At 61.7% G+C, this 20,418-nt stretch overlaps 2 protein-coding genes across 5 annotated transcripts; one reads left to right on the forward strand and one right to left on the reverse strand.

Annotated features, from left to right (window-relative positions):
• Positions 1-3,649: 3,649 nt before the first annotated feature.
• On the forward strand, positions 3,650-11,309 carry ZSCAN22 (zinc finger and SCAN domain containing 22). Of its 4 annotated transcripts, none has more exons than XM_036311436.1 (4): positions 3,650-3,738; positions 5,022-5,199; positions 6,422-6,860; positions 8,668-11,309. In XM_036311436.1, exons 3-4 carry the CDS (start codon positions 6,458-6,460, stop codon positions 9,690-9,692), a joined length of 1,428 nt encoding a protein of 475 aa, XP_036167329.1. In that variant the 5' UTR covers positions 3,650-3,738; positions 5,022-5,199; positions 6,422-6,457; the 3' UTR covers positions 9,693-11,309. The 4 variants fall into 4 exon arrangements, with proteins under 4 accessions (XP_036167329.1, XP_036167332.1, XP_036167330.1 ...); XM_036311439.1 differs by having other exon boundaries at positions 5,022-5,175; XM_036311437.1 differs by lacking the exon at positions 3,650-3,738 and adding an exon at positions 3,840-3,952.
• A 1,925-nt stretch (positions 11,310-13,234) lies between these two features.
• A1BG (alpha-1-B glycoprotein) lies at positions 13,235-18,431 on the reverse strand. The gene is made up of 8 exons (XM_036311434.1): positions 18,346-18,431; positions 18,220-18,255; positions 17,788-18,069; positions 16,603-16,875; positions 16,055-16,363; positions 14,874-15,170; positions 13,690-13,959; positions 13,235-13,371 (listed from the first exon to the last, which is right to left on the reverse strand). Exons 1-8 carry the CDS (start codon positions 18,377-18,379, stop codon positions 13,364-13,366), a joined length of 1,509 nt encoding a protein of 502 aa, XP_036167327.1. The 5' UTR covers positions 18,380-18,431; the 3' UTR covers positions 13,235-13,363.
• Between the last annotated feature and the right edge of the window lie 1,987 nt (positions 18,432-20,418).

Consider the following 20,418-nt stretch of genomic DNA (forward strand, 5'->3'; position numbering starts at 1 on the left):
GGTTCTGCCTGCAGGGCCCCCACGGAGCCCGGGTGTGTGTCCCTGCTCAGCCTCCGCGGCCGCCCCGCCCTCTGGATCCCTGCGGGCGGGAGCCTTCCCTTCGCACAGGAAGGCGTGGCCTGGAAGGAAGGGGGGCACAGGACACGGAGCCGCCCGTTACACTGACGTCCGAGTGGCTTCAGCAGGTCGGGGCTCCTTGGAGGCCCCCTTGGGGCCAGCGCCGCGCTCTGCAGCCTCTCCACCTCCCCCAGCGTCTCGGGGGACCGTGGCCCCAGCCCTTGCATCCAGATCAAGAGAAGCGGGAAGGGCAGGCCCGCACAGGCCTCCAGCAGACGCCCACTGCGTCTCATGGGCCAGGACGGCCCCCCCCTCAGGACAGGGGGCTCGGAAAGCTGGTCTTCAGCTTTTCCAGGCTGCATGGTGCAGACCTGCACCCCGAGACACGGGCGTGGGGAGTAGAGTGGGTGACAGGCAGCTGGCGTCCTCTGCGCCTCCCTCCTCCAGCCTCACAGGCCTGATCCCTGGGTCAGACACCCCTGCCTCTGGCCCATCCCCTCATCCCCTGGGTCGTCCAGCCTGCGGCCGGGCCCTCCTACATCCTGGGGTCCTGCCCCTCTGATCCCTTCCACCTCCTTGTCCTCCCCTCCCCACCCCTCTTAAATGTTGGGGGTCCCAGGACAGTGCCCCGGGGCCCGTCTTGTGCTCCTCGCCCTCCCCACGTATCCTCTCCTCACCCACAGCTTTGCTGCTCTGTCCCCCTCTGGGAGTTCTAACTTCCGGCCAGAACAGCAGCAGAGCCGGCCCCTTGCTCCAGGGCCCTTTCTCGGGGTCTGCCCCCCCCATTGCCCCCCCCACGGCCCCCCAAGCCAGAAGGTAAATGAGCTTTGGCCTCGGTGGCCTCCTGCTCTGCAGACCTCACCACCTGCACGTCGGCTCTTCCTGCTCCCACTCCCCCACCTCCAGCCCCAGAGGAAGGGACAGGCCACCAGCAGGCCAGCGCCCTGAACCCCCTCGGACAGTCCCTTCTCGCTGCCCCTCTGCTGTGCGGGGTACAGACTCAGAACGGCTCCACCGGCCGGCGTTCCCGGGAGGGGGACCCCGCTGTGGCTCCGTGTTCTCGGTGGCTCCGGGACTGGCCTGAGGTTGCCCCGTCCCCTCCACCGGCCCCGCGACGGCAGCACCTGAAGGGCTGTTTCCACGGTTCAGAGTGGGCCGTGGGCGGGCACCCCCCTGCCTCCCAGGCAGCCGAGACCTCTGCAAATGTACCGTTTCTCACCTCATGTCAAAAGTAAAAATGCGGAAGCCACCTTCGCGTCGACCACGGGGAGCCTAGCTGAGTGGCCTGTGGTGTGAAGTGGAGAACTGCCGGCCGTAAAACTGGGGGTGTCGCCCTGGCCGGCTTGGCTCAGTGGATAGAACCCCAGCCTGTGGACTGAAGGGTCCCAGGTTTGATTCCAGCCAAGGGCACATGCCTGGGTTGTGGGCTCGATCCCCAATAGGGGGCGTGCAGGAGGCAGCTGATGAACGATTCTCTCTCATCATTGATGTGTCTATCTCTCCTCCCTTCCTCTCTGAAATCAATAAATATACTTAAAAAAAAACTGGGGGTGTCTCCGTGTACGAGCGTGGGCAGAGCTCCAGGACACGTGGTTAAGTGAGACAGTGGCAGCCGTGTGTGCTGTGTCTCCCATTTGTGTCTCACACATTCGCTGTGAGAAAGGGTGCAACGTACCAGCTGCTCTTGGGGAGGAGAAAGGGATGAGGAATAATTTTCACTCTGTATCTTTTGATATTTTTGGAATTTTGAAACATGGAAAAGTACTACCAGTTCAAGAAATAAAAAACTCTCACATGAAAGTAAGTGTAATCATTTCTTCCATTGTTTACTGTCTCTCTCTCCCATTAAAACAGTGGTTCTCAACCTTCTGGCCCTTTAAATACAGTTCCTCATGTTGTGACCCAACCATAAAATTATTTTCGTGGCTACCTCATCACTGTCATGTTGCTACTGTTATGAACCGTCATGTAAATATCTGATATGCAGGATGGTCTTAGGTGACCCCTGTGAAAGGGTCGTTCGACCGCCAAAAGGGTCGCGACCCACAGGTTGAGAACCGCTGCATTAAAACATCCATATGACTGTGTCTTGGCCACACCTGCTCTATATATACACAGGTGCACGCACGTGTGTGTGTGTGTGTGTGTGTGTGTTAGCGGAACCTGGTTAATGTAAAATAGCTGCTACTCGCCCTGACCGGTGAGCAGTAGTTAGAGCATCAGCCTGCACACCAAAGGGTCTCGGGTTCGGTCCCCGGTCAGGTCAGGGTGCTGTGGGAGGCAACCAATCCCCATGCACACACACATCAGCCCTTCCCTCCTGCGAGTCTCGCTAGGGTCTGGATGTAGGATAGCTGGGACTGCAGAGCACTCCCCCACCTGACAGCCCCCGTAAGGAAGCACGCTGACACCAGGTCAGCGTGGCGCAGTGCTTGAGCCTCGACCTATGGACCTATCAGGGTTCGATTCCTGGTCAGGGCACGTGCCCCCCGGGGTTGCAGGCTCCATCCCCAGTAGGGGGTGTGCAAGAGGCAGCCGATCAATGATTCTCATCATTGATGGTTTTCTCTCCCTTCCTTTCAGAAATCAGTAATAATAATTTTTTTTTTTAAAGAAGCAGCAGCAGCATGCCAACAGGTATCTGCTGCCACTGCTGCTGTCCACACACCTGGCAGAGCGGAGCGGAGGCCTCAGGCTGTCACACAGCAGGGAATTCACTTTGTATGACGTTCAGAGAGCACCCCCTCCCCACCCCCCTTGCAGGGCGAACCGGGAGCTGTCCGAGGTGCTGACACGCCCTGCGGTTGCTGAAAAGGGAATTGGTTGAAATGACTTAATTAAAATGACATCCGGTTTCCTGGCCACACCCGGACTCCACGTTCCCGGGCAGACAGTCCACGCGAGTTTCCAAAACTGTCAGTGGTCCCAGCGGGCACCACGCATCCCAGGACGAGGACCGTGCATCCGAAACAGGGAGCTCGTATTCTGGGACAGAGCCCTTTCCTCTGCCCCGGCCGCTCCTCCTCTTCTCACCTCAGGGTGGGGCTCAGGACCCTGTCACGAGAGGGGGCAGATCTGGGACAGAGGCTCCTGTGGCCACGCTGTTTATCAGCCAAAATCCAGAAAAGGGACGGAGCGGTGACACACAGCTCAGCCTCCAGGTCGTGTGCAAACACACGACAGACACGTGGGATCCCTGTACATGGTCCCAGTGAGATACACACACACACACACGATACACACCCCTCACCCCGGCACCCACACCCCTCAACCCAGCACACACACACCTCACCCTCTCGCACACACACCTTCAACCTCCCACGCACGGTCCAGCTAGATCCTGCACTCACCGTCCCGCTGCCCCACCTGGACTACAACTCCCGGCGGGCCTCGGGCTGCTGGTGGGCTCCTGCGTGGCACCTTCCATGAACTGTAGCCCTGGGCGACGCCCGGTCCGTGTGGCGCGGCGCATTCCGGGAGTTGTGGTCCAGGCGGGCTGCGCGGCGCATTCTGAGAGTTGTGGTTCTTGTGAGCTGCGCGGCGCATTCTGGGAGTTGTGGTCCCGGCGGGCTGCGCGGCGCATTCTGGGAGTTGTAGTTCGGCGTGCCGACGCGCTGGCGGGCTCCTCAGTCGGGCGCCTAAGCGTCCGCTCCCGGAAGTGTCCCCTAGCCCCACAGTGAGGTGGGTCCGAGGGGACTCCCGCTGGGGTGGGGCCCGGAAGCCGCTAGCGCCCGGTGCGCCCCAAAGCGAGACGGGCTGGACGCGGCACGGGAGGGCGGGCGGGCGGGTGTGAGGGGCTGACTGCGCGGAACTAACTGGTCCAAGGTGGGGACCGCTAACCGGGCGCGGGGCGAGGGGTCTACCCCAGGCCTCGGCGCGGGCGCCTGGCAGACGGGTAGGGGCGCTGGGTCCGTGGGTGGGACGGGGTCTGACGGTCGGGCCGGGTGTGCGGCGCCGACGGGGGCGGGGGCGTGGGAGGCCGCAGGTGGGGGCGTGACGTCAGAGGCTGGCGCCTGGCCCCAGGTGACCGGGCCTCCCTGTGGGCCTGGCTGCGGAGGCGACCAAGCAGTGGAAATGCCCCGAGACTGTGTGTTTATCTGTTTATTTATTTTTTAAATATTTTTATTGATTTCAGAGAGGAAGGGAGAGGAGAGAGAGAGAGAGAGAGAGAAACATCAATGACGAGAATCATTGATTGACAGCCCCACATTGGGGGGGAGGGGGAATGGAGCCCTGACCCGGAAGCAAACCCGGGACTTCCTGGTTCATAGGTCAAAGTTCACCCCCTGAGACACACAACCAGCAGGTTGTGTGCTTGGCGGTCTGTGTGTGACAGAGACTGTGCTCCCGGCCCTGGCGGGGTCCTGGCTGGTTGGAGCGGCCTCCCCGACACCAGCAGGTTGTGGGTTCGATCCCAGGTCAGGGCACATGCCTCGGTAGCAGGTTCAGTATCCGCTCGGGGTGAGTTTGGGAGGCAACCAATGCATCTCTCACATCGATGTTTCTCTCTCCCGCGCTCCCCATCCTCTCCACCTCTCCCAAATCAATACATTAAAAAAAAAAAAATGGCCCTAGCCGGTGTGGCTCAGTGGGTAGAGCCTCGGCCTGCGGACTGAAGGGTCCGGGTTCGATTCCAGTCAAGGGCACAGGCCTGGGTTGTGGGCTGGATCCCCAGTAGGGGGCGCGCAGGAGGCAGCCGATCCATGATTCCCTCTTATCATTGATGTTTCTCTCTCTCCCTTCCTTTCTGAAATAAATAAAAACATTGAAAGAAAAAAAAAGAAAGAAAGAAATTGTATGTGCCTGGGAATATTTTGGGGTATGACTGACAGGCTGCCTGAGGTAGGGTGTGTGCACATACCTGTGCGACTGACTGTCATTTTTGTCAGGGGGGCTGAAATGTGAAGGATTTGCAGTGTTTATTAATTATATGACGAAGAATTTGTGTCTTGCCTTGTCTGCAGCGGAAATCGTGTGACCAGCGGTTTATGGATGTGTCCCCAGTGCCTTCTGGGAGCTGGCGTCTGCTGAGGCTCTGCAGAGTCATCAGGTTGGACGTTCCCTGCGTGTTTGCTGTGAGCCCGGCCTGCGCTGGACACACATCATGGATCGCCTTGGGTAACCTCACCACCACCCTCTGAGGTGGGTGCCATTATCCGGTCGGGTACGAGTAAGGAGCGAGAAATGGAAAACAACCACTCTGTCCTCGCTGGTTTGGCTCAGTGGATAGCGCGTCAGCCTGCAGATTGAAGGGCCCCGGGTTCGATTCCGGTCAAGGGCACATGTCCGGGTTGCGGGCTCAATCCCCAGTGTGGGGCGTGCAGGAGGCAGCCGATCCATGATTCTCTCTCATCATTGAGGTTTTTTCCTGTCTCTCTCTCCCTCTCCCTTCCTCTCTGAAATGAAAATTAAAAATAAAATAAAAATTGAAGAAAAAAAAAAAAACACTTTCCCCCCAGCCAGGTGGCTCAGTAGGTTTAAGCATCGTCACACACACACACACACACACACACACACACACACACACACACACGGCTACCTGGGGAGCATGTGAGAGAGGAGGGGGGAGGCGTGCACTTTAAGCAGGCCGGCCATAGGGTCGGGCTGCCTGGATTGTTCGACGCAGCCACTGCCCATCCCATCATTAGGAAACTGGGCCAATGTTTTTCTTCTCTGTGTCTGTTTTCAGATCTGTTCATTGGAAAGAAAGTTCCCACCCTCTGAGTCTATTGTGAATTTTTTTTTTTTTTTAACAAATGAGGTTTATTTTATTTTATTTTTAATCCTCACCCAAGGCTATTTTTCCATTGATCTTTTAGAGAAAGGGAGAGGGAAAGACAGAAATATCGATGTGAGAGAAACACATCAATGGGTTGCCTCCTGCACATGCCCCAACCAGGGCCCCGGCCGGGAAGGTGCCTACAACCGAGGTACGTGCCCTTGACCAGAATAGAACCCGGGAACCTTCGGTCTGCAGGCCGGTGCACTAGCCACTGAGCTAAACTGGCTAGGGCTGATTATGTTTTTAGTATATTTTTATTGATTTCAGAGAGGAAGGGAGAGAGAGATAGAAACATCAGTGATGAGAAAGAACCATTGATGGACTGCCTCCTGCACCCCCACAGTGGGGATCTAGCCTGCAACCCGGGCCTGTGCCCTGACTGGGAATCGAACCTCGACCTCCTGGTTCATAGGTTGATGCTCAACCACTGAGCCACGCCAGTCGCGCTGTCCTGATTATTTTGAGGATCTGTTTCCTGTGAGCGTGCGTCTCGTGTCCCAGGCCCCAGGCCAGCGTCTGTCCTGCTCTGGGTGTGAGGCAGCACCCAGGTTCCCTGATGACACCGTTCTGATCTCCCTGCAGACCCAGCTCCCAGGCTCGCTGGCGTGCTCCTGCCCGATGGCCGTCCCCCAGGCCCCCCTGAGCCCGGTGCCCTGGGAACTGGATGGCGTCCTGCAGGTGAAGGTGGAGGATGAGGACCCCAGCCTCTCCCAGGTCCAGGCTTGTAGCCTCGGCCACGCGGCCCACCCCGAGGAGGCTGCACGCCTGTGCTTCCGGCGCTTCTGCTACGAGGAGGCCTCCGACCCATACGAGGCCCTGGCCCAGCTCCGCGGGCTGTGCCGCCAGTGGCTGCGGCCGGAGGTGCACTCCAAGGAACAGATGTTGGAGCTGCTGGTGCTGGAGCAGTTCCTGGGTGCGCTGCCCCCCAAGATCCAGGCCTGGGTGGGGGCCCAGTGCCCCAGGAGCGGCAAGGAGGCCGCCATGCTGGTGGAGGATCTGACTCAGGCACTGGACCGGAAAGGTGAGGGTACAGCCGTGGGCAGGTGTTCACAGGACACCCCAGGCAGGGGCTGGGCTGTATGGGGGAGGGCTGGGCTGTATGGGGGAGGGCAGGGGCCAGGGTTCAGGCCGCCCAGTGCATGCCCCCCTGTTTGTAATTCACCCAAATGCTCACACTGTGCGGAGCACACTTTTTTTTTTTTTTTCTTTCTTAATGTTTTTATTCATTTTAAAGGGAGAGTGAGAGGGATATATAGAGAGAAACATCAATGAGGAGCTCTGAGCCCTGGACATTTTGGCTCAGTGGATAGAGCGTGGGCCTGCGGACTGCAGGGTCTCGTGTTCGATTCTGGTCAAGGGCAGGCACCTCGGTTGCAGGCTCCCCGCCCTGGTCGGGGGCGAACGGGAGGCAGCCAGCCCATGTGTTTCTCTCACATTGGTGTTCCTGTCTTTCCCTCTCTCTCCACTTTCTCTAAAAGTCAACGGAAAAAATATCCTCGGGTGAGGATTAAAAAAAAAGAAGAAGAAGAAAAGAAACATTGATGAGGAGACAGAATCATTGATCGGCTGCCTCCTGCACGCCCCACACTGGGGATAGAGCCCGAAACCCGGGCCTGTGCCCTGACCAGGAATCAAACCGTGACCTCCTGGTTCATAGGTCAACGCTCAACCACTGAGCCATGCGGGCGGGCGGCTGTGTGACTCTCTTATGCCTCAGTTTCCCTGTCAGTAAAATGGGGATGGCGGTGCGTCTGCAGCCCGTGAAACAGCCACTGTCGGGGCAGCTTGTTCAGCTCCTCGAGAAGCAGGCGTTTCTGGAAGAGGTCGGCTAGGTGCCCACCCTTGGTCCCATCGCCTGTGCCCACTCGGATGTCATAGGGCCGGGGAGAGGAGGGAGGGAGGGAGAGGAAGGCAACACGGGGCTGAAAGGAAGAGGGAGAGCCAGATGGAGAGGTGGGGCCGAGGCCCTGTGGTGTGTATGGACCCCGTGCGTCCTGGGAAGAGCAGGTTCCTGGACCAGAGGGAGACGGGGAGGGGGGCAGCCCGAGGCCAGTGGGGTCCCCTGGGGGATTCAAGGGCGATGAGATTCACCAGCCGAAGCCCAGCTTAGCCACTTGCTGTGTGACCTTGTACCAGTGACTCGGCCTCTCTGGGCTGATGATGTGGCCTCGCATCAGTTACTGAAGAGCTTCCCTCAGCTGGGCCTCCGTTCCCGGTCTGAACCGCAGGCTGAAGCTGAAAGAGGCCATGGCCAGTGTCTACTGCACTGAAGCCTGATAGCGGCCAGCAGCCCGGGCCGCAGCGTGTCCTTCCTCCCTCACAGATGAGGAAACGGGGGGCTAGACCGGGGTGGATCGCCGGGGCCCCCTCCTCCCCTCCTTCCTGGGGTCCTCCAGGAACCGGGCTCTGTGCTCCCTTCAAGGGGAGGCCGGGGCAGGTGCTCCCTCGTGGGAACACAACCCCACCTCCGGCTGCCCTTCGCCACACTCGGCCCGCCCAGCACCTCGGAGAGGCCGGGCCTCAGACCCGGGCCGGTACGGTGCAGTGGTTAGAGCGGGCCTGCGCACCGGAGGGCGGCAGGTTCCATCCCCGCCTGGGGTCGGGCGTGTGAGGGAGGCAGCCAATCGCTGTCTCTCTCATCAATGTTTCTCTCTCTCTCTCTCTGAATTTGGGGGGTGAGGGACTGGATGCTCTCAGCAGCGCCCAGCGGGTGTGTCAGGAGTGGCCCGCGTGTCCCCTCACAGAGGGAGGCCACCCCCGGGCGAGTCCAGAGGCTGATGTCAGGGAGGCTGATGCCCGAGGCCTGACGCTGCGGCTCCATGTTTCAGGCTGGAAGCCGGGAGCCGAGCCCCCAGGGCCGAGCTGCAAGCACGGCGATTCGGAGGAGGCGGAGGCCGCTGCCCAGGCCCTCGCGGGGGGCGCGTCCCTCGGACACGGCTTTGGTGACGCCTTTGGACCCCAGGGCAGCTCGGAGAGGATGGTGGGGCTCCCGGGGGACGGCTGGACCGAGCCCTGCGCCCCGGAGACAGGGTTCAGGGCCGCTCCGGGGCCTCCCGAGGCGGCCCTCAGGGACCAGCCCGGCTGTGACTCCGGTGCCTTCGGGAACGTCCCCAGCGTGTGGTCAGAGGCCACCTGGCCGGACAAGGCGCCCTCCGCGGAGGAGTCCGGTCCTTTGGGCGGTGCTGGCGGGGAGTGCGGCAAGACTTCCTCCAGCGCCCGGGCCCTGGACGCGCACCGGAAGGGCCATTCCCGCAAGACGCCCTACACCTGCAGCGAGTGCGGGAAGGCCTTCGGCCGCAGCACGCACCTGGCCCAGCACCAGGTGGTGCACACGGGGGCGAAGCCCCACGCGTGCCAGGAGTGCGGCAGGGCCTTCAGCCGCGTCACCCACCTGGCGCAGCACCGGCGCATCCACACCGGGGAGAAGCCCTACGCGTGCGGGGACTGCGGCAAGGCCTTCAGCCGCAGCACGCACCTCACGCAGCACCAGCGGGTGCACACGGGCGAGCGGCCCTACGCGTGCGTCGCCTGCGGCAAGGCCTTCAGCCAGAGCGCGCACCTGACGCAGCACCTGCGCACGCACACCGGCGAGAAGCCCTACGCGTGCGAGGCCTGCGGGCGAGCCTTCAGCGACTACTCGGCGCTGATCCGGCACCTGCGGGTCCACTCGGGGGAGAGGCCCTACCGCTGCCAGGTCTGCCCGAAGGCCTTTGCGCAGAGCTCCTCGCTGATCGAGCACCAGCGGGTGCACACGGGGGAGAGGCCCTACCGGTGCGGGGACTGCGGCAAGGCCTTCAGCCGCAGCTCCGCCCTCCTGGCGCACCTGCGGGTCCACGGCCCGGTGCTGCGGTGACCCGCCGGCAGCGGCCTCCTGCGCAACGGGGAGTGGAAGGGAGACCCCGAGTTCCAAGGAGCCAAGAAGAATGGGGTGGGGCATCGAGGACGCCCCCGGAATGAGGAGGTTCGAGGACAGACTTGGGGCTGTCTGGGAGCAGCTCTGCACTGGGGGACCCGGGCGATGCCAAGACGGCCGCTTCCGGAAGGACCCGCCGCCCTCCGTCCCCGCCAGGCCCGTCTCAGAGGACTGCGCGCTGCGGACGGTGTCGGTCCTCGCAGCCAGGGCAGGGGTGGCGCCTCTGTCAGGACTCGGTGGTCCCAGGACGACGATCTGGGCCCCAGGTTCACACTCGGGGTCCTCGCCTGCCGAGCCCGGGGGCACACGGCCCACGCTACCTCTGTGCCTTCCGTTTTTTATTATTTATTTTTATTTTTCTGGTTAATCCTCACTCGAAGATACTTTTCTCATTGATTTTTAGAGTGTAAGGGTAGGAGGGAGGGAGGGAGGAACACCGATGGGGGAGAGACATGGGCTGGTTGCCTGCCACACACGCCCAGGCCAGGGCCCGGGAAGAACCTGCAACCCAGGGACGTGCCCTTGACGGGGAGTCGAACCCTCGGGTGGAAGGGCCAGAGCTCTAACCACTGAGCACACCAGCCAGGGCTGTGCCTTTCCACCGGCTGCTCCTCCACTTCGTGCTCCACGCCCAGGCCGGCCGGGGTGTCTGCCTCTTCTGTGAGGCTCCCAGACCCGCTCCCTCATGCTCCCACCGTCGCTGGGGGAGCTGCTGACCCTCCCCGAGCGGCATCCGTTTGGGCTCCTGCCCCTCCTTCCGCTTCCCACCAGCCATCGGCCCTGTTCCTTCTACCTACACTCACCTCGGCTTTGCTTTCTCCACCATCCGGACCTCCTGTGCGGCCTCCTTGCCGCCCACGTCGGTTCCAGCAGGGCCCCCTCCTGCCTTCGCCTCTCCGGCCTCCAGGCCACCCTCTCCACTCCCTGCATCTGACCTTGTTCTGGGCGATGGGAAGCTCTCTGATGCCTCACCTTCCACCGCAGAGCTTCCTGAACAGGATACGGGTTTGCCCAGACAGGAGTCACTTTGGGCCAAACCACCTCACCACGCACCCTCACGTGCGCCCGGATGTGGTCCCCTTGCTGCGAGTGCGCAGTGATATGAAATGGTTTCCAAGTCCTGCCCTCAGGGACGGAGCTCAAACCCCGGTGCCTGCCATTCGTGATGGGGCCCCACGGGCCACGGGGACGACTCGCAGCTCTTAAAGAAGCCATGTTTCCTGCCCACGTGCCTTTGTATCTGTGTCTGCGGCTCGCCTCCTAAACCTACCACACGGTAGTCACTCCACGTGTTTCCCGAGATGCTGTGAGCTTCAAGAGCAGGGCCCTGTCTTACTCTCTGACCCACCAGATATTCCCACAGGACCCAGCAGACCCGGACTCCTGTCTGCTGAATGCATCTGCTGGGGCCCATGCCTTCCCAGGCGGCTGCATGTCCTTGTGTGTGTGTGTTCTGGGCTGTCTCCCACCACCATGGGCTCTACAAGGCAAGAGCAACCGGATTCTCCCAGGGTCCCAGCACGCAGTGGCCTCAATAAAATGTTACCAGCCCGGCCAGCCTGGCTCCGTGGTTGAGCGTCAACCTATGAACCAGGAGGTCACGGTTTGATTCCCTGTCATGGCACATGCCCAGGTTGCAGCTCCATCCCCACTTTTGGGGCACACGGGAGGCAGCCAATCAATGATTCTCATCACTGATGTTTCTATCCCTCCCTCTCCCTTTCTCTCTGAAATCAATAAAAATATATTTTTTATAAAAGACCAAGGAAAGAGGTTCAGAACAGAAGGCAAATCCCTGGGGAGACAAAGATCTTGTGTCAGTATCTCCACGAGGGTCCCAGAGACACCCGGACTCGGACAGATGCCCACCTACAATGCGCCAAGGCGGACAGGTGGAGAGGAAGTTGATGGACAGAGGGAGGAACTCCGAGATGTGGGACATGTCTTTCCAGGGACATGGCTGCAGCACGCACCTGGCTCGGGCCTGGGACAGGCTGCGGGGAGTGGAGGAGACGGACGTGTGCCTGCAGTCCAGCTGCAGAGGGACCCGGAGAAGTGACTCCGCTCAACCCGGGGGGCCTGTCTGCAGCACCTGGCCCAGGGCCTGGCCTGGCTCTGGCTGGCACGTGCGTCTCCACCTCCCTCTGCACGGCTGGCCCATCTCTGTCACCCAAGGAGCAGGCTCTCCCTCCGCTGACACTCAGCATCTCCAGAGCCCGCTGTCGCCAGGTGTGTGCCCACGTCTGTCTAAAGCAGGAAGAGGGTGGAGTGGGGGGTGGGGCGGGGTAGGGAGAGGAGTCTTTGTTGTTCTTAATCCTCACCTGGGATACTTTTCCATTGATTTTTAGAGAGAATGGAAGGAAAAGAGAGAAACATCGATGTGAGAGAGAGAGAGAGAGAGACTGCCCAGACCTGAGGCTGGGCATTGAGCCTGCAACTGAGGTGTGTGCCCTCGAACCTGGGACCCTTCGGTCTGTGGGCCGACGTTCTACCCACTGAGCAAACCGGCTAGGGCGGAATCTTTGTTCTTAATGTTTTCATTGATTTCACAGAGTGTCCTGCGGGCAAAGGGGGCTGGGATCGCAGGGACAGAACAGAGAGGAGTCCCGCCCCTCCCACAGCTTCATGCTCCCCCATGGGAGGCCTGGCCTTTGGCGGGGACACAGCCCAGCACCGCCACCTGGTGGCCGCTCAGCCCGGGACAGAACAAAGTGCAGCCTCTGAACTGCCTCCCTGGGTGGGGGCTGGTTTGGTCCGGGTGGGAGGGGTTGGGTGTCTGGAGCCTCAAGCTCCCTACGCACACTGGCTGGGGCCAGCAGCCAGGAGGGAGGCATCTGGGTGGAGGAAGAGGTTTTGTAAGAGGTGGGCTCCAGCCCGGCCAGTGTGCTCAGTGGTTGAGCATCAACCTGTGAACTAGGCCAGTGATGGCGAACCTATGACACACGTGTCAGAGGTGACACGCGAACTCATTTTTTTGGTTGATTTTTCTTTGTGAAATTGCATTTAAATATATAAAATAAATATCAAAAATATGTCTTTGTTTTACTATGGTTGCAAATATCAAAAAATTTCTATATGTGACACGGCACCAGAGTTAAGTTAGGGTTTTTCAAAATGCTGACACGCCGAGCTCAAAAGGTTCGCCGTCACTGACCTAGGAGGTCACAGTCCGATTCCTGGGTTGCGGGCTCCATCCCCAGTGCAGAAGGCAGCTGGTCAGTGATTCTCTCTCATCATGGATGTTTCTCTCTCTCTCTCCCTCTCCCTTCCTCTCTGAAATCAATCAAAACATATTTAAAATTTAAAAAGGAAATGAAAAAGGTGGGCCCTGGAGCCAGTCCTCGGCCCCTCTACCCCGAGGTCCCAACCCAGCACCCACCCACCTCCCTCAGCCCTGGGCATCCAGCCCTTCAGCAGGGCTGCTACTGGCAAAAGACATGTTTTAAGGTCTTTTCACATTTATTAATTCCTGGGAGGAGTGAGGGGGAGCCCTCCTGACGCCCCCCACACACACTCTCCCTGCTCCGGGCATGGTCCAGCCTCGAGCTGCAGCAGGAGGAGCAGGGCCAGAGGGAACCAGGAGACCCTCAGCAGCCAGGTCTGCAGCTGGATCAGCGTTCTAGACAAAGTTGACAAAAATGGTAGGAGAGGGAGGCGCCCTGGGTACAACCCTGGCAGACCTCCTGGAGCCCCCGCAGGAAGGAAGCAGATGAGTCAGCTGCCCCAAAACCCTGCCCAGGCCTCCCTCCTGGCGCTCCAGCTGACCAAGCTCCTCGCTGCCCCAGGGCCTTTGCACCTGCTCTTTCCCCCACCAACTCCAGCAGAGCGCACTAACTGATGCACCCGGGAGGGCACGCCCGATAGAGGGCGCAGGCTGGGCAGAGGTGAGGGGTGTGGAGGGGAGGAATCCAGCTCTCAGAACCCAGGGGGACTTCACCTGCCACCTGGAGCTCCACGGGGTCGCTCAGCTCAGACACCAGGGGCCACCAGGAGCGGTAGCGGCAGCTGTACTTGCCGGCGTGTTGGGGCCCCACGTAGGTCAGCACCAGGTCCTCGGAGGGGCCATACGCGGAGGCCACCACTTCGCCTGCTGCCAGCAGCTCCAAGGATTGGTGGGCCACAGGGGTCTCGCAGCGCAGGGCAGCGTCCCGGCCCGGACTCACCTTCCCGCTCCACAGGGGCCGGAGCCGCGGCTTGGGGAGGAGTCCTGGGGGGGGGGGGCAGGCGGGTCAGTCCCCCTTCCAACGGCAGCCACCCCGGCACCAGGCCCTCCCCTCCACACCCTTCTCCCCTTTCCTGGCCCTGAACGGAGACAACCGCCCTCACACCTCGTCCCTGGAAACCGATGGTGTCCTCAGGACCCTGAGAGTCCCCCGGACCTGGGCCCAGTTCTGGGGCTTTGGGGGGGGGGGGCCGCATGTGACAGCAGGGCCCCAGGCGAGGGAAGGAAGACATGAGGGTGGAAATGGTGTTCCCCGCGGAGCAGAGCGCGGCGCAGCGGAAGGTCGGGAGGCAGGACCTGCGCGCCCAGCCTCCTGCGCGGGGACCTTGGTGAGGACATCGGAGGGACAGGCGGACCCGGGGCCGCGAGGGCTGCACATTAACCCTTCACCCCGCGCACAGGGCCTGGCGTGGCTCAACGGAGTGTGCTGTCCCAGGAACCAAGAGGCCCCGGGTTCGATTCCCGCTCAGGGGACTTGCCTGGGTAGCGGGATTGCCCAGTGGGGGGCGAGCAGGAGGCAGCTGATCAGCGATTCTCATCATTGATGTTTCTCTCTCTCCTCCCTTCCTCTCTGAAATCAATAAAAATAGATTAAAAAATAGCCCTGACTGGTGTGGCTCAGTGGATAGAGCTTCGGCCTGCGGACTGAAGGGTCCCGGGTTCCATTCCGGTCCAGGGCATGTGCCTGGGTTGCGGGCACATCTCCAGTGGGGACCGTGCAGGAGGCAGCTGATCGATGTTTCTCTCTCATCGATGTTTCTGACTCTCTATCCCTCTCCCTTCCTCTCTGTAAAAAATCAATAAAATATATTTTTTAAAAGACAACACGGGAAACGGGGGGGATTTCAGCCGCCTCCCCGCTCACATCCCAGGGAAACAGCCGCCCGCGGCGCCCTCACCGTCCACGCGCAGCTCCAGGCGCGCGCTGGGCGCGGAGCCCCCGGGCCGCGCGGGGTCCACGTAGACGCAGCTGTAGTTGGACGAGTCCATCGGCGACACGTCGCGCAGCTCGAACCGGGCCTCCTTGCCCTCCGGGCTCTGGAGGCCGCGCACCCGGCGCCGCCCGCCCGCGTCCTCCTGCACCAGCGCGAAGCGCTGCCCGGCCCGCGGCGCGCGGCACTGCATCTTCACCCGCGCGCCCGGCCCCGAGAGCGGGGTCACCGACTCGGCGGAGAGCTCGGGCGCCGGCAGCGACTCTGCGCGGGGAGGCGGGGGGCGGGAGGCCCGGTGAGCGCGGGGGGTCCGGGACCCGCCGAGCAGGCCTCCTCCGTCGGGAACAGTCCGCCCGCCCGTCCCGGACGCCCACCCTCCCGCCGGTCCTCCTGGGTCTCCTCCTCGCGTCCTTGTCCATCTGTTTGTCTGTAACCCCCGCGGCCGGGCTCGGAGGCTGAGCGCAGACCTGGGAGCCAGGAGGTCACAGGGCTCCATCCCCAGCGGGGGGCGCGCAGGAGGCAGCGGATCAGTGATTCTCGTCATTGATGTTTCTCTCTCTCTCTCTCCCTCTCCCTTCCTCTCTGAAATCAATGAAAATAAAAACAAAAGGAACAGCCTTGCCCTGACCGGTGTGGCTCAGTGGATGGAGCGTCGGCCTGTGGACTGGAGGGTCCCAGGTTCGATTCCGGTCAAGGGCATGTACCTGGGTCGCGGGCACAATCCCAGTAGGGGGTGTGCAGGAGGCAGCTGATCGATGTTTCTCTCTCATGGATGTTTCTGACTCTCCCTCTCCCTCTCTGTACAAAAATCAATAAAATATATTTTAAAAAATAAAAATAAATTAAAGGAACAGGCTGGGGGAGGGAGTCCTGTCTTGTCCCACTTGGCGTCTGCTCTGCCGGGGGGTCCCCGGGTGCGCGGCGCGCCGCCTGCTTGGCCAAGCGCCACACTTGAGTGTTGACTCAATCACTCCTCCTCCCGAGGCCTCGAGCTTGCTGAGCTCATTGGGAATCAGGCCGGGCACCTCCCCCGGGCGAGCCCCTCCCTTCCCCTGGGCCTCCCCCCACACACACACCCCGTTCCCCTGGGCGCCCCCCGCTTCCCTGAGCGCCCGTCCCCCGCCCCCGGGGCGCAGCGCCCAGCTCACCATCGCTTAGCAGCAGCTCCACGGGCGCGCTGTCCAGGGACCAGGGCAGGTCCTCCCCGCGCAGCTGGTAGCGGCAGGTGTACAGGCCGCTGTCCGCGGGCTTCAGGGATTTCAGCTCAAAGTTGACGGTGCCGGGGGTGGTGCCCCAGCTGCTGACCAGGAGCTCCTGGTCCCCGCGCCGCAGCTGGAACTCCACGCCCTCCACGGGCGCCACGCATCTCAGCGAGACCTGGGGACTCGACGGGAACAGGACGGCGGCGGACTCCCCGGACTCCCGCTCCACGCTCAGCCTGGGCGGCGGCGGCCTGGCTGCAAGGCAGGAGGGCAGCTGGGGCGCCGGCGTCCCCCACCCCTGTTCCCTGAGGAGGCCCAGCCTCCAGCCCCCAGACCTCTGCCCGCCCTGCGGCAGCCCAGGCCGCCCCACCGCACCGCGTGGGCCACTGTTTCCCAGACCCAGGCCTGGGCAGGGGCGTCCAGGTAAAGGCAGTTCTCCTGGCCTCCGGGAGCCGCCTCCCCCAGGAAGCCCTCCGGGTGGCCCCCAGGCTCACGCATGTCCTCAATGGTCACGGTGGCGCTGGGCTCAGAGGGGGCGCCGGCCTCGTGGGTGCGGTAGCTGCAGCTGTAGTTGCCGGCCCGGTGGACCTGGAAGGTGGCCTGCACGGCCTCGGGGGCCTCCGCCACCTCCAGGAACTGGTCGTCGCCTTGCCGCCTCAGCAGGAAGGTCACCCCCGCGAGTCCCGCTCGGCACAGCAGGGTGGGGGTCAGGCCCGGTGAGATCCAGGACACGGGCTTGCTGGAGAGCTCGGGTGCGGGCAGGGTGTCTGCGGGGAGCGGGGGGGGCGGGCAGGGTGGATGGTTGGCCGGACTTAGGCGGCCGGATGGCCTGGCTGGGCCTGGAGACCCTCCCCCCACAGGCCGCACCCCCGATGGGCCCCCACCACACTGATCGGCCGTCAGCCCCTCCCCCCAGCCGGCCCCACCCCTGGTCACTCCCCCCCAAGCCAATAGGGGGCCGGTGGCCAGCCAACCTCCTGCAGCCCCTCCCCCTGGCCTCCCACCCCCGCATGGGCCCCTCCCCCAATCAGCCCCCCAACCCCAATGGGGTGGGGGGCAGGCCTCCTACCAACCACCCACCATCTCCTCCTCCCAACAGGCCTGGCCCTGATCTGCCCCGATTGGGGCCAGGCCGACCCCACCCCTGCACATTCGTGCACTGGGCCTCTAGTGTTATAATAAATCGATAAATAAATAAAGTGAGGGAGCCAGGGAGATGGACAGGGACATAAAACAGGAGGAAGGGCCGAAACCGGTGTGGCTCAGTGGATAGAGTGTCGGCCTGTGGACTGAAGGGTCCCAGGTTCGATTCCGGTCAAGGGCATGGACCTTGGTTGTGGGCACATCCCCAACAGGAGATGTGCAGGAGGCAGCTGATCGATGTTTCTAACTCTCTATCCCTCTCCCTTCCTCTCTGTAAAAAATCATTAAAATATATATTTTTTAAAAAACACAAAAAACAGGAGGAAGTTGTGTGACAGGTCCTACTGTGCGCCAGGCGAACAGTAGGAACTCAGTCATGGATTCCTCACAAACCCTCTGGGGTCAGTGCAAATTCACCCTCGTTTTACAGACGGGGAAACTGAGGCTCAGACATGTCAGGGTCTGGCCCAAAGCCCCGCAGGCGCTCGGGGTGGGGCCGACAAGGAGAGTGAGGAGGGAGGGGGCCCCCCACTCACCTGCCCCAGTCACCTCCACCAGGTTGCTCAGCGAGGTCCATCTGTTCTCGCCCATGGCATAGCGGCAGCGGTACAGGCCCTGCGTGTCCGCCGTCACCGCCCCCAGTGGGAAGCGATGCTCCAAGCCCCCCTCACTGAAGCGCACCCGCTCCTGGAGCTCCCCGTCCTTGAACAGCTGAAAGTCCGAGGTGCCCAGGAGGGCGCGGCAGACCAGGGTCAGGTTGGCCCAGGGTTCCTGCAGCGAGCCAGCCTCTGCCCACAGGTCCGGCCGGGTATCAATAACTGGGGGGGCGAGGGGGGCGCGAAGGTCAGACCCAGGGAGGAGGACAGGGGCACCCCCTGTGTGCGCCCACCTTCCCCAAGTCCCTGTGCACCCCACGTCTTCAGGTCCCAAGTGCTCCCACCACCGCCCCAGCCCAGGCCCCGACTCACATGTGGCCGCTTCGGCCGCCGGGCTCAGCGAGAGACCTGTGGGGACAGGCCGGTGAGGCCCCCATTCCTGCCCCTTCCCGCCCGCCCGCCCCCCTCCTCAGGGGACCCGGGCCCAGGGCGCCTCACCCCAGAGCAGCAGGAAGGCCGCCAGCGTGGCCATGGTGTGAGCCTGGCTCCAGCGGGTGAGGGGGGGAGGTCATAAGGCCCCAGGGAGGGAGGGGGCAGTGGGTGGAGCCGGGCACTGACCTCTTCCTGGTGTTTGTCCTTCCCCAAGGCCAGGGGTGTGTGTGTGTGTGCATGTGCGCGCCCTTGCAGAGTGGGGTGACAGGGAGATCACCTGCGGCTTTAGGAACCTCAGCAATAATAAATACGCATTAAAAAAAAGAACTAAATTAAGCCCTAGCTGGTGTGGCTCAGTGGATAGAGCTTCCGCCTGCAGACTGAAGGGCCCCGGGTTCCATTCAGGCGAGATCTGGGTCCCAGCTGGGGGGTTCCAGGATGAGCTGGTACCCATGCCAGGGTGCCTCCCAGGGGTGCCGCTGAGAACCATGGGCACCTGCCCTCTTGCTGCTCAGTGGCCTCGGCTGCGGCAAGGCCTGGGCTGCGGGCTTGATCCCCAGTGGGCGGCGTGCAGGAGGCAGCCAGTCAGTGATTCTCTCTCATCGTTGACGTTTCTACTCTATCTCCCTCTCTCTCTCTGAAATCAATAAAAATATATATTAAAAAATAGTAATAATATATATATTTAAATATATTTTATTGATTTTTTACAGAGAGGAAGGGAGAGGGGTAGAGAGTTAGAAACATCGATGAGAGAGAAACATTGATCAGCTGCCTCCTGCACACTCCCCACTGGGGATGTGCCCGCAACCAAGGTACATGCCCTTGGCCGGAATCGAACCTGGGACCCCTGAGTCCGCAGGCTGACGCTCTAGTGAGCCAAACCAGTTAGGGCTATATATATATATATATATATTTTTTTTTTTTTTTCCCCAGAAAGCAAGGTCTTCAGAATTGCTAGGTAAGAATAAAGCGTGAACCTGGGCCAGGGATCTTCGCACCGGTGTTCACATCAGACGCTGAAACTCTGAGTTCTGCCCCTGGACACGGATTTTTCTCCCACAAACGTGTCTCAGTCCACGCAGCCCAGGCAGAAAGCTCTTTGTGGGAATCCCGGGCAGCGTGTTAGTCTTCGGCCCACTTTGCCTCGTGGGGTCCCAGCCCTGGGGCGCTGCGGGCACTGAATTCCAGATGGGCAGCTCTGACTCGGCAGGATGGGGCACCGGCACTCGAACCCCCACCTGTGTGGCCAGGGAGCTCCCCCCACACACACACCCAGGTGGCCCGTGGCTCCCTGCCACCGTCCACATGAGAGTCCCGGGACATGACCAGGCTGGGGTCCAAGGTCCCCACACGGGGAAGGGGGCCCCTCAGCCATGACCACAGATGTGGGGGACCCTCCCACCCCCTTCCTCCTGGTACAACTGGAACCCCAGAGTGAGCTGTGGCCCCTCACACAGAGGCCACTGAGCAGCAAGAGGGCAGGTGCCCATGGTTCTCAACGGCACCCCTGGGAGGCACCCGGGCATGGGTACCAGCGCATCCTGGAACCCCCAGCCGGGACCCAGATCTCGCCGTCAGGAGGCCAGCTCTCTGTGCTGCGGGCGTGAGGGACGGTGGGACCTGGACACCCGCCCTGACCCTGCCTCAGGGCTTCCAGGGAATCCGGGGTCATGGCTGCTGGCCTTGTGTCCCGGTTTGCACAACAGCCGGCCCCCGGCCAGCACTCAGCGTGACCTCCAGGATCATCAGAGATCCAGAGGCCAAGGACCCACCAGGACGGGAGAAAACGCCCTGGGCAGCCAGATGGCCAATCGCCACCAATCGGTGGACAGGTGTCCTGGGCATCGAGTCACCCACAGCTGAGCAGGTCCCCCTGAAGGAGGCCGTAGTAATTGAACCGTGCCCGCACCCCCAAAAGGTGCTTCCACACCCTAATCCCCAGAACCTGTGGATGGGACCTTCTTTGGGGAAAGAGCATTTGCAGATGGAAGTGAGGATCTTGAGATGAGCTCATGGGGAATTCCCTGGGTGGGCCCCACGGCTAATGACCGTGTCCTGACAAGAGGAAGGCGTAGGGAGAAGAGGAAGAGGCCCAGATTGGAGGGCAGCAGCCAGGAGCACCTGGACCTGCCAGGA

Source organism: Myotis myotis, unplaced genomic scaffold, assembly GCF_014108235.1.
Source record: "Myotis myotis isolate mMyoMyo1 unplaced genomic scaffold, mMyoMyo1.p scaffold_m19_p_55, whole genome shotgun sequence".
Taxonomy (NCBI): Eukaryota; Metazoa; Chordata; class Mammalia; order Chiroptera; family Vespertilionidae; genus Myotis; species Myotis myotis.